Here is a 12306-nt window from a genome sequence, read left to right on the forward strand (position 1 = left end):
CTCTGACGTCACTGGGCGCGACGCCCCGCGCCGGGACTACTGCTCCCAGAAGGTCGCGCGCCGGCCTCCGCCAGTCAGGTGGGCGCCAGGCCCTGGCGGTGGCGAAAGTGCCGGCGGAGCCGGAGACCCGCTCCCAGAGACGCCGCCTCGCGATCACCGCGCGGGCGGGACCGGGCGGTCGGCGTCATGACCCTGTTTCACTTCGGGAACTGCTTCGCTCTTGCCTACTTCCCCTACTTCATCACCTACAAGTGCAGCGGCCTGTGAGTGCGGGAAGGGCGCGGGGCGGAGAGGGTGCCGGGCCCGGGCCGACCCTCACCTCCTGCTTCTCCAGGTCCGAGTACAACGCCTTCTGGAAATGCGTCCAGGCTGGAGTCACCTACCTCTTTGTCCAACTCTGCAAGGTGAGGGCCACCGGGACCCCACGTGTTCTGGCCCCCAGGCTGTGCAGACCCAGGGACCCGCCCCCGTTGCCTATCCCCCACCCCCAGCCCCACGGTGGGACCGCCCTCGGGACTCCGTATTGGGAGGCGTCAGGATACCTAGAGAGGATGGACTTTAAAGAGGGCACGACCTGAGAAGAGACCTAGAAGCAACTTTTGCGTAGCACTTAGTAAAACTGAGAAAACCTCAGTAGTGTGGTTGGCTAAGAGGTTTTTTTTGGTGCGGTTAAGAGTGATCACCGATTCCCTACGTGCTGCTAACACTGCCCAAGGAGCAGCACCTTCAGACCTGACTCAGGTGCCCTGTGATCACCCAGAACTCAAACTTCCAGCCCCGTCGGGGACCCGGGGACCTATCCTCTATCTCCCCGATTCCTGTAATTTTGCCACGATCTGGTGGTTCCTCTTCCAGATGGGCCCCCAGAACCTGTCCTGCCCTCCTCATACCCACGAACTTCCCACAAATCCCACGTGGTTTATTTTGATCCCCTCACCTTGAAGTGACCTCTTTCTGCTTTCTGTTCTCAGATGCTGTTCTTGGCCACTTTCTTTCCCACCTGGGAAGGCGGCATCTATGACTTCATTGGGGTGAGAGGGGCCAGGGAAGGGCAGGGAGTTCAGGAGTGGGGCTCCCTGTCCCCCTGTGCTTACTTGAGCCTCAACCTGACCCGCAGGAGTTCATGAAGGCCAGCGTGGATGTGGCAGACCTGATAGGTCTAAACCTTGTCATGTCCCGGAATGCCGGCAAGGGGGAGTACAAGATCATGGTTGCTGCCCTGGGCTGGGCCACCGCCGAGCTTATTATGTCCCGGTGCGTGCAACAGCCTGGAGCCCAGACCCCTGAGAAGGGACACCTGGGTTCCACGGGGGTGCTGGAGGGCAGGGGCTCAAAGCCTGGTGCTGAAGGTGTCTAGGTACTGGAGAATCCCATCCTTTGCCTTCCTCAGCTGCATTCCCCTATGGGTCGGAGCCCGGGGCATTGAGTTTGACTGGAAGTACATCCAGATGAGCATAGACTCCAACATCAGTCTGGTAGGCAGTCCTGCTCTCCCACATACACGCTTCTGCTGGCAGCCATACTCCTCCCTGAGTCCTGGCCCCAACTTTCTGCCTCCCTCCAGGTCCATTACATCGTCGCGTCTGCTCAGGTCTGGATGATAACACGCTATGATCTGTACCACACCTTCCGGCCAGCTGTCCTCCTGCTGATGTTCCTCAGTGTCTACAAGGCCTTCGTTATGGAGTGAGTTGGGTGGGGTTTAGGGCTGGGTCCAAAGTGGGGTGGGTTATCTAGTCTCCCTCCCTTATTGTGACATTTTCCTGCAGGACCTTCGTCCACCTCTGCTCGCTGGGCAGCTGGACAGCCCTACTGGCCCGAGCAGTGGTAACGGGGCTGCTGGCCCTCAGCACTTTGGCCCTGTATGTCGCCGTTGTCAATGTGCACTCCTAGGCTTGGTGTCTCAGATGTTGATGTACCTTTTCCCTGCCTCGCTCCAGGTTTTAGTGAAGTAAACAGTATTTGGAAAGTTGCTGCTGCCTCCATTTCTCTCTCTTGGGAACTGTCTCCCAATATCGTGTCCACCTGGGTCCCAGAGGCCCTGGTTCTGTCTCAGGAGCCAGGTAGACAAGCTGGAAGCTGGCCAGTCACTGACTTGTCCCATGTCCTGTTCCTCAGGCTCCTTGTTTGCCAGGAGTAGACAGGTTTGGATGATCTTTGAGCAGTGGCAGAGGCCAGGGCCCTCAGGGAACAGGTGATAGAGGGGAGCTAGAATCCAAGAGAATGCCCTTGGGGGGCTCTTCCTCTCCTCACAGCCCCAACCTGGGCCTCCTCACATGGGCCCTTCCTGGGCTGGTTGCCTCCGAGGCTCCTGGCCCCAGTGTCCCCCTCCAATCCGTCCTCTGTATGGCAGCCAGGGGATCTATCTGAAACCCATCTAACCAGGTCATCCTCCCGCTTGCAGCCGCTTGCGGCCCCTTGTTACACAGTGGACAGTCCAACTGCATGGCCTTTGGTTTTACCCAACCAGCAAAACCAGCTTTTCTGAAACTGCTCCCTAGAATAATTTGTCGAGCCAGATTCTTAACATCGTTCAAGCCATGGGGTCAGCATGGGGCTGGGGGGAGAGTTGTGACTGTGAGCTTCTCAGTTCTGTGGCCCTCAGATCAGATCCCAGCCTGAGCCTTCTTAGGGTGGAGAGACAGCTGCAGCCAAGGAGCAGAGCAGTGGGGCCCCCAGCTTGGACATTGTCCTGGATGCCCCCCTCCACCCTCAGCCTTCCTTGGTCCACTGAAGCCAGCTCCCCTCCTCTCTCTGAGGGGGATGTGTCAGAAGTTTTGAATGTCGTGTTTAAGCTCCACTTTGATGCACACCCTCCCCACTCAGGAAGATGCTCCCCATCCTTGGTGTTCCCAGTGGGGTACCCCAGGGAGTAGGATAGCGCCATTGCCTCTCCTCCTCCACCAGGCTGTTGAGGTTCCACATGATTTTTTTTAAGCTTAGGCCTAGGAAAGCTCACTATGACCATCTTGGTGTTTCCAGAGGGAGCATTTGCCCTCAGACGGCAGCTGCCATCTAGGCCACTCTTCCTCATTGTTTGGAGTAAAGACAGGGTCCATGGGTCTCTTGGGAGCTGGAAGTGATTGATCGCCTTGACTTTGATGTGGAAAGGAAGTAGATGGGGCAGTCTATCTGGGTGGACTTGTGACAAGGTCACTTTCTCCCACATTTCCATGCCCCACATGGCTCTTCACACATATTGAGACAAGTGTAGGTTGCAAAATTATCAACCGGAATAATCCCAGCTTACATGGGGTTCAGGGAGAGAAACTGGAGTGGCTGGGGCTGAGCTGGCAGAGGACGGTGAAGCCTGAGCAGTTGGACTGTGGGGAGCCAGGCTTCAGGTGATCGGGGTTATGATGGGAAAACCCCGGGTTATGGGGACCCAGAGGAGCCGCCTGGCCTGCCATGGAAGCAGTGCGGGCTCCCCTGAGCAGAGGACATGTGAGCTGAGACCTAAAGAATGAGTGATTGGGGCAAGGCAGAGGTAATGGTCTTGAGGTCAGAGAGGGGCCTGTTTTTCCCAAGGGAACATAACTGGTTGGAATGAGTTCAAGGGGGCTTGTAAGACTACAGAAGCTGGCAGGGGTCAGATCACAGAAGGCTTTAGGAACCATGGAGAGCTCTAGGCAAAGGAAGGACAGGGTCAAATTTGGCTTTAGGAAGCTCTGCATGGCTGTTGTCTGAAATGGTAAAACTAAGGCCACGAGGCCAGGGCTGGACCAGGGCAGGGCTTGGTGGGGTTAGGGGAGTGACTAAGAAGCCAAGCCCAGGTGTTGGTGATCAGTGGGCTGTGTGTATTTATTTACCGGCAGGGGGCGCTAACAGGTAAGGGAGGAGCAAAGAGTTCCAGGATAACTGGAGTTTGGGGCTTGTAAGCCCGAGGGCTCACCACATTTCCAAGGGAGAAGGGACCACACTGATGGGACAGTGGGACTATCAGATTGGGTCAGTGCATGGGTACAGGTATGGGGGATGATGAAGAGGCCAGTGTAGGTCACCTCCAACACTGGGGGAAGCTGGGGACAGATGTGGGTCTCACTGCAGAAATAACTGAAGCCATGGGGGACTGGAGGGCCGTGGTCACAAGGAAGGAGAAGCCCAGGCCCTAGCCAGAGAAAGCCACATTAAGAAAGAGGAAGAGAGGTGAACAGAGGGGCTGAGATAGGAGCGGCAGAGATGGGAGGTAGGGGGATGGGGTTAACCTTTCAGGTGAGGGGTGTGAGGAGGGGACCTCCAGGAGTTGTTCAGGAACTGGCCATTGCTGGGACAGAGGAGTAAGCAGGTAGGCTCAGAAAGGAGACACCGGTGGGGGGTGGGGGATGCTTGATGTGGAAATGACTTGGGCCCCCTTGTATCTGGGAGCCTCCAGGAGGGAGAAGGGTGCTGAGAACAGAGAAAGCCCAGAGGTGGTAGGGGGTGCCTATGGTCACGGCCCAGCTTGCCTTTAGATGCCATGACCCTGGGCAAAGGAATAGGAATCATTTCCCCAAGGCAGGTTTATTGAGCACCTACTATGTGCCAGGCTGTGTCCTAGGCACTGGAGGTGCAGCCCTGAATAAACAGCCCCCATGTGTAGGACTGTGGGAGATCACAAGCACTAATGAGAGACACTGAGGACAGTGCCTGACACCGGATACAGCACAGTCAGCATGAGCTGGTTTTATTACCATCGCCCAGGACACAAGCGTGTCTTTAACGAAGGGCCCTCAGGCAGCCCTCCTGCCTGGACTGGAGTCCTAAGGACAGAAACACCCTGCAGAAGCGGCCGGCTGTACTCCCTGTCAGAGCCCCACCGCCACCGCAGGTGGGGGCTTTCCCGAGGCCAGCTCAGAGGACTGCCCAGGTGCTGCTGCTCCAGGAGGTGCGAACCTTGGGAATGGGGGAGGGGAGTGGGCAGGTCCCTCCAAGTTTGGGGTGCCCTGGGCTGCAGAAGCAGATACTGGTGGGGCTGGGACTCTTGGTTGCTCAGATATCTTGGTGGCTGTCCAGAGGGTCCCACGAGCCCTGCTCCCACCTGCTGTGGCAGTTGCAGGGATGCTTGAAGGCAGTCATCCCTCTAATAGTAGAGTTCCTGGTCCCACCAGCCTGGGAGAGAGAGGGAGAAAGGAGACTCAGTGCTGGGGGTGCCACTTAGGCAGGGCCAGGGGCTCAGAGGTCAGTGCTGGTTGCTATGGAGGGTCAAGGGCTTAGAGGCCAAGTGTTGAGGATCAAAGGTGGGTGCAGCTGCCCAAACGTTTCAGTCCCCTGCCCCCAGGCCCCCAGTCTCCACACTCACTCCCTGGGCAACAGCGAACTCCAAGCTTCCGGATCTCATCATAGACGAAGATGAGGATGCCGTAGGGCAGGGGGACCAGCCACCACTGGAACCTGAAGGCACATGGCAAGGTGAAGGCCATCCCAGGCCTGTGCCCTACAGCCCCCTCCCTGTCCTTGCCCCTCACAGCCTCTCACCGAATGGGCATGAAGTTGAAGATGTTGGGCATGCCGGGGCAGTAGCACAGGAAGCAGCCGATGCAGACCTGGAACACGATGGCGATCACCAGGATCTTATTCCTGGAGGTGGGCAGGATGGGACAGGCCATTAGGAATTGGGGACGTGATGGAAATCAGGATACTGTGGGTCAAAGTAGGTCAGATGTCAGCAGCAGCAGGGAGGTGTTCTACACACTGAACACTGGAGTGGCCCGGGCCTCTCAGCACCACCCCTTTAGTGAAATGTGGAGGGGGCCATGGGGGGAGCTATTGGTCAGTTAGAAAAGTTTTTTGGCATGTCAGCATCTGGCACCGGCACCCGCTGGCATTTGCCGGCTGTTCTAAACCACAGTCAGGATCTGATGGGAGTTGGGACCAGGGGTTGGAGGGCAGGAACAGGGCCAGCCAGGGACACCTGAAGAAGCCTTGCTGGAAGGCAGAGAGGCGGCGCGTCTTGCGGATGAGGACGTCGGCGATCTGGCACACCTCGATGCTGATGAAGAACACAGTGTAGCAGGTGTACTGCTGGTACAGGCGCTGCCCAAATGTCTGCAGGCCAGGGGCAAACGGAAACAGCCTGAGTCCAGCCTGAGTCCCGGCGGAGAGCCTCTGCAGCCCACAGGGCATAGGGTCCCAGGGCCGTGAACCCCTAAATGCTCTCTCTGCCTTGCGTCAGAGCATGGGGGTTGGGGGAAGGAGAGAGGCAGAGTCTGCCAGGTGTGCAGGACCCCAGACCTTGGGGCCCAGAAACCGCAGCCTAGCAGAGCTTGGATGACAGTGGCCGGGAAAACTGTAGGCTGGGCCGACTGCTTTCATAGTGAAAGCGGGGAGGCACCCAAAAGAAAGGGCCTGGGAAAGGGGGATTGAAATCGTCAGATGAGATTTGCAAAGTCCAGTGACTCTAGGGGCCAGGCGGATGGCAAAAATAGGTGAGGCAGGTAGCGCGGGCCTTTGGGAACAGAGGGCACATGCCCCATTTAAAGGGGGCAGCCACTATGCAGCCCATTTCTTCAACACAGCTACTTTTTTTTTTTTTTGAGATAGAATCTCGCTCTGTCACCCAGGCTGGAGTGCAGTGGTGCGATCTCAGCTCACTGCAACTTCCAAATCCCGGGTTCAGGAGATTCTCCTGCCTTAGCCTCCCAAGTAGCTAGAATTACAAGCATGTGCCACCATGCCTGGCAACACAACTCCTAAAACCAGCTAACTGTGGGGATTGCTGACTGCACCAGGTGCCGAGTGTTGCACGGGCATTAGCTCATTTAATCCTCTGGGTAACCCTAGGAGGTAGATCAGTGGTGCTGGAACTTGAACATGCATGAGAATCCCAGCAAGGGCTCCCAGAGGGCTGGGATAGAGCCTGAGAATTTGCATTTCAAACATGTTCCCAGGAGATGCTGATGCTGCTGGTCTGGGAGCAAACTGAAAACCACTGAGGTAGACATTGATATTCTCTCCACTTTGCAGGTGAGAAAACAGGCACAGAGAGCAACCTGCCCAGGGTTACACAGAAAACAGGCATAGAAAGCAACCTGCCCAGGGTTACACAGCTTGTGAGAAGCAGTACCAGACCATAAGTCCAGGCAGTCTAGCTTCAATGTCTACCTTAACCATGACAGTAAATGTTTAAGGGAAATATTCTTGTCTGTATGTAACTCTACAGGTGAACTAAACACATCTGCTGGCCAGATCTAGCCTCACTGTGCTCCAAACCTTCATTAAAATAGGCCACATGTGCAAATACCCTGTGGGAGTGATGCTGTAGGGAAAATAGCAGAATAGGGGCCTGGTTCCACATCTGAGATAATGCATTAGTGTCAGGGCAGAGACACCCATCTGCAGTTGCGATCATCAGAAGCAGGAGTTTGGAGCTGGAGATGGTGGGAAAGGCCCTTGCTCCCAGAACTGGCAGGGAGTCTGGGTGTCCGGGATGCTCTGGCTGAACTCAGTCACATGTGGAGGAACAAGTGGGCCACACACAAGGCAAGTGGCCCGGGGAAGGAGGGAGCCCAGGGATGGGATGGGACGGGGCAGGGCTCACCCACTCCTGGCCGTAGCTGTCCTGCAGATCTTGTAGGTGGTGGTCCTCCCACTGTGCCCGCAGCCCCACGCACAGCAGTGGGAACCAGCCCTCCTGGGCCATGGCCGTGAAGTAGTCAGTGAAGCCAGCAAAGGACTGAATGGCACCTGGAGAGAGGCAAGGGGACACAGGGAGACAGAGATGGACACAGAGACAGGGACACAGGAAGAGAGGGACATGAAGAGACAGGGACACAGATACACAAAGAAGGTCAAGGACACACAGAGCCAGGGATGCAGAAACAGTGACAGAGACACAGAGGCAGCGAGAGAAGCAGGGACAGAGAGACACAGACAAGGACAGAGAGAAAAAGACATATCCAGGACCCAAAAAGACAGAAATAGGCAATGACTCAGAGACAGGGTCATGGAGAGCAAGGTCAGAGAGAGAGCAGGGACACAGCGGAACCAGAGAGACTGTCACAAACAGAGAGGGACATGGAGGACAACGGAGACCCAGGACCAAATGCAGACACTGAGGTCCAGAACCAGCCAGAGCCCAAGGCAGGGCCTGAGGCAGGCGAGCAGCCCAGAGCAGAGCCCCCCACCTCCAGGCTCCTCGGCCCATGGGCACCCACCAATCTGGAAGTACGAGTAGGCAGCCAGGGGCTCGTTGACCAATCTGTCGCGCTTTGGGTTGCGTGGACGCAGGTGCATGATGTCGCTCTCAGCCTTTTCATAGGCCAGGGACACAGATGGGAACTGGCCAGGAGTGGAAGGAACTGGGACTGAGGGTTTGGCTGGGCCCCTGTCCCCTCCACTCCGGGTCCCCCTTCCCCCACTTATGAGCAGGAACAGGACTGAGGTTACCCGGCAGGACCTGCAGGGATGGCACAGCCACACCAGCCTGGACAGCCTGGGCCCCACTGGCCCCTGGGTGTTGGCATCCTGGTGCCCATCTTCATAAGAACATCTGCTTTTATCTTCTCCTTGTCTCCCCCTCTTTCTCTGTTCCTCACTCTGTTTCTCTGTCCCTGTCTCCGGTGTAATTCTCTGTGACTGTATCTGCTTTTGTGCATTTCTGCATCACTCCCTATCTCTGTGTATCTTCAGTCTCTTGGTGTCACCGTACCCCTTCATCTGCTTGTGCCTAGAGTGGCAGCAGAGCATACTGACCACAACCACAGGCTCTGCGACCTGTGACTGCCCGAGCTCAAGTCACAGCCGGGCCACTTATTTGCCCAGTGACCTGGGACAAGCCACTCTACCTGTCTATGCCTCGATGAGCTCATCAGTAAAGTAGGGGTGATAGTAACAAAACTCATCTCATAGCGTGGTTATGAGTACAAAATTAAGGAAATGATCATGTGTTTGCCCAGAGAAAGCACTATATAAATGTTACCGAATAAATACCTGTCAACACAGCCACGCCTCTGGCTGCATTCGTGACTGTATCTGTGGTTCTTTTCTGTCTGTCTGCCATGGGGTCTATCTGAGGGCGTTTATTTGTCCGTGTCTGTTTAGGGGCACGTGTCTGTGATTCAGGTTTGGCCAGATACCTGTTCTGTCTCCATCTCTGTCTGAGTATCTGTATCTGAGTCCCTGTGTGTGCATGGGTTGGCCCGGGCCTACCTGAGTGTCCGCCTGTGTGTGCATGGCTGTAAGTCTGTCCATTTAGGTCTGTCCACCTGCCTGCCACCGGTGTGTCCTGCACTGGCTGTCACTGCACACACAGGTCTTGTCTGTCACTCTGTGCCCGAGTGTCTGTGGTGGTCTCTGTCCCTCCTGTCCATCTGCGGACAAGTGTCTCTGGGCACCCTGTGGATGGGTACCCTGGGCTGTGGACTTACAATGTCAGTGCAGAGTTCGATGAAGAGGATGGTGATGCACCCAAGGGGCAGGGGCACGCTGACGGTGATGTAGATGAGGTAGGGTGTCAGCTCCGGGATGTTCTTGGTCAATGTGTAGGCAATAGACTTCTTCAGGTTGTCGAAGATCAGTCGACCTGTGGGGTAGGGCGGGCACCTCAGCCTCCTCACAGCCCTCTCCCTCCTGTGCCCACACTGCCTGCCCTCTCCCAGGCCTGGCTCGGACCCTGCTCCACGCCTGTCACAATGGAGGCAAAGTTGTCATCCAGCAGGATCATGTCAGCTGCATTTTTGGCAGCATCCGAGCCAGCGATGCCCATGGCTACTCCGATGTCTGCCTTCTTCAGAGCTGGGGAGTCATTCACACCATCCCCCGTGACGGCCACAATCGCACCCTGCAGGCAGTGGGTGCAGGTGGGTGGGTGGGTGGCCAGTGACAGGCGGGTCCAAGACCAGCCCCGCCTGTCTGCCTGCCTGCCCACCCTCATCAGCAGGGCTCACCAGCCGCTGGCAGCTCTCCACGATCACCAGCTTCTGCTGGGGGCTGGTGCGTGCAAACACCATCTCGGGGTGGGTGCGCAGGGCCTCGACCAGCTCCGATGGGTCCATGTCCTTCAACTGCATGCCATTGATCACACAGGCACGGGCATCCCTGGGGAGGAGAGGTGAGGACCTCGCTGGGACCTTGGTCTGTGCCAGATGTGGGGAGAACCCCGGGGAGGTCTGGGGGGGGCTTACTTGCGATTAACCTGGTCTACGGGCACACGGAGGCGGGCAGCGATGTCCTCCACTGTCTCGCTGCCTTCCGAGATGATGCCCACACTGGCTGCAATGGCCTTGGCAGTGATGGGGTGGTCACCCGTTACCATGATCACCTGTGGGGGAACCAGTGGATCAGTGACCCCTTCAGATCAGCCCAATCTCCCTGTCCTCCCTGGGAGACATCTGCTGATATACGTGTTCATTTACTTGACCAAGCATAACCACCTGCTACATGCCTGGGATATAGCAGAGACAAAAATCCCTGTCCTTGAGGAGCTGACATTCTAGTGAGGGTGACAGAAAATAAACAAATTATATAGTATGTTAGAAGGTGGAAAAAAACATATTAAGCTTGGTGGAGGAAATGGTGACTCAATTTTAAGTGTACCCAGGGAAGGGTTTCTTGAGAAGGTGATATCTGAGCAGAGACCTGTAAGAGGTGAGAGAATCAGCCACATGGAAAGCTGGGGAAAGAGTGCTCCTGGCAGAGGGAACAGCAGGTGCAAAGGCACTGAGGTGAGGGCAGGCCTGAACTGTCAGAGGAACAGCAGGGAGGACAGCATAACCTCAGAGGAGTGAACAAGGAAAGAGGGCTAAGGAACAAGCTTAGAAAGGTAACAAGGCCCTGATCTAACAGGGCCGTAGAGACACGGGAAGGGCTTGGGCATTGCCTGCCTGGCCTTGGCTTTCCCACCCTTGTTTTGTGTTTGGGGAACCACTCCTCTCCCCTAGACCATCAGTTGCAGTGAGGTCCCTGGCTAAGATTGGGTAAGTAAGCCCAGACCTGGCCAATCAAGGTCTTCCATCCCCCAGCCACAGTGACTGGCTCAGGGATGAATGAGTGACCCAATCTGGTGCTACTGCAAAAGAGGCACTCTTTTTTTGTGGGGTGGCTAAGCAGGTGGGAGTTAAGTTTGAGCTGCTGGAGCAGGGGTGTGTGTGTCCCCAAGTGAAGGGAGTGCCTGCAAATAAAGCCAGCAGAGAGAAGAGCAGAGCTGAGACATGGAGAAAGGAAAATTCCTCATGACACTGAGCTCCTGGATCTGGCTAGACCTGAAGCTTAATTCCCCAGAATTTTTCAGTATCATAAACCAATGCATTTTGGTTCAAGCCAGTTTCAGGTGGGTTTGTCGTGGGGTTCTTCAACCCATATCCTGCTGCCATCCTGTCCCCACCCCACTTGTTCCTCCCCGCGGTGGCATACCCGGATGCCTGCGGTGCGACACTTGAGCACAGCATCAGGGACGGTGGCCCGGGGTGGGTCAATCATGGATACAAGTCCCGCAAAGCAGAGGCCGCTAGATGGAAAGTTCATGGCCTCTACGTCGAAGGCATAGCCAGGCAGGTAGTCCTTCTCATTCAGGTAGAGCTGGCAGAAGCCTGAGCGGAAACGGGGAAGTCAGGGAGGAGCCCTGGGCAGACGCTTTCTTAGCAGGGCAGGAAATGGGTAAAATAACCAGGCCCCTTGCACCAAACACCTATGGATGCCTGACCCTGTGCTGACCCCTTCACTCACATTATATGAATCTACCCTCACAGCCACCCTGTGAGGCCCATTCTCGTCTTACAGATGAGGAAACTGAGGCTCAGAGAGGGGACATTTCTTGCCAGAGGTCACACAGCAAGTAAAAGGCCCAGAATTGGACCACAGGTCTGCTTTTTAGGGTAGAGGCAGCGAAGTTTAAGGCGTCAGGACAAAAATTGGGAGAGGTCAGAGGTCAGGATACGGATGAAAAGTCCAGGTGAGGACTGGGATCAAGGTAGAAAGTGAGGACAGACGGGTCAGGACTGGTACAGGGAAAGTCAAGGGTGAGGCTGTGGACTGGGACAGATCAGCCAGCAGCCAGGGATGAGGACGGGACAGGGCTGGGCCGGGAGGGGTGGGCAGGGTCTGTGCTAGCTCCTCCTCGCACCTGGAGTCTCCTCCCCTGCCCAGGGGTCTCACCGAGCACGCGTTCGCCCAGGCCTCCCAGGCTGAGGTAGGCGGTCTGGAAGGCCTCGCGCCACTGCTCGTCCAGCGGCAGCTCCTGGCCCTTGATAAGGATGGAGCTGCAGCGTTCCAACACGCGCTCGGGGGCGCCCTTCATCACCAGCAGGTGTCGCGGGTCCCGCGGGTCCTCCAGCGTGTGGATGGACAGCTGTGGGCGGGGAGGGGCGGGGCTGTGGACGAGGGAACGGGGCG

General features: G+C 56.5%; 2 protein-coding genes across 7 annotated transcripts in view; one reads left to right on the plus strand and one right to left on the minus strand.

Moving 5' to 3' along the window:
• The first annotated feature begins 13 nt into the window (after positions 1-13).
• TMEM147 (transmembrane protein 147) lies at positions 14-1972 on the plus strand. Of its 2 annotated transcripts, XM_055240053.2 has the most exons (7): positions 14-263; positions 335-404; positions 972-1031; positions 1118-1254; positions 1391-1475; positions 1565-1686; positions 1770-1972. In XM_055240053.2, the coding sequence occupies exons 1-7, from the start codon at positions 187-189 to the stop codon at positions 1891-1893; spliced, it is 675 nt and encodes a 224-aa protein (XP_055096028.1). In that variant the 5' UTR covers positions 14-186; the 3' UTR covers positions 1894-1972. The 2 variants fall into 2 exon arrangements, with proteins under 2 accessions (XP_055096028.1, XP_055096029.1); XM_055240054.2 differs by lacking the exons at positions 1118-1254; positions 1391-1475 and having other exon boundaries at positions 122-263.
• Positions 1973-4637: 2665 nt separating this feature from the next.
• The window catches only part of ATP4A (ATPase H+/K+ transporting subunit alpha), a 41800-nt gene continuing 34131 nt past the window's right edge, over positions 4638-12306 (minus strand). For 4 of the 5 annotated variants that reach the window (XM_063615049.1, XM_063615050.1, XM_055240033.2 and 1 more), the window contains 12 exons: positions 12070-12262; positions 11329-11504; positions 10101-10237; positions 9864-10014; positions 9589-9757; positions 9345-9499; positions 8133-8256; positions 7517-7662; positions 5891-6024; positions 5455-5556; positions 5279-5370; positions 4638-5088 (listed from right to left, as the gene is read on the minus strand). In XM_063615049.1, coding sequence (XP_063471119.1) covers positions 5060-5088; positions 5279-5370; positions 5455-5556; positions 5891-6024; positions 7517-7662; positions 8133-8256; positions 9345-9499; positions 9589-9757; positions 9864-10014; positions 10101-10237; positions 11329-11504; positions 12070-12262 — 1608 coding nt within the window. In that variant the 3' untranslated portion in view covers positions 4638-5059. Of the gene's footprint in view, positions 5089-5278; positions 5371-5454; positions 5557-5890; positions 6025-7516; positions 7663-8132; positions 8257-9344; positions 9500-9588; positions 9758-9863; positions 10015-10100; positions 10238-11328; positions 11505-12069; positions 12263-12306 lie in introns of those variants that run through there. The other variant, XR_010115076.1, reaches the window with a different exon arrangement.

The sequence above is a fragment of the Symphalangus syndactylus genome, chromosome 13 (genome assembly GCF_028878055.3).
Source record: "Symphalangus syndactylus isolate Jambi chromosome 13, NHGRI_mSymSyn1-v2.1_pri, whole genome shotgun sequence".
NCBI lineage: Eukaryota > Metazoa > Chordata > Mammalia > Primates > Hylobatidae > Symphalangus > Symphalangus syndactylus.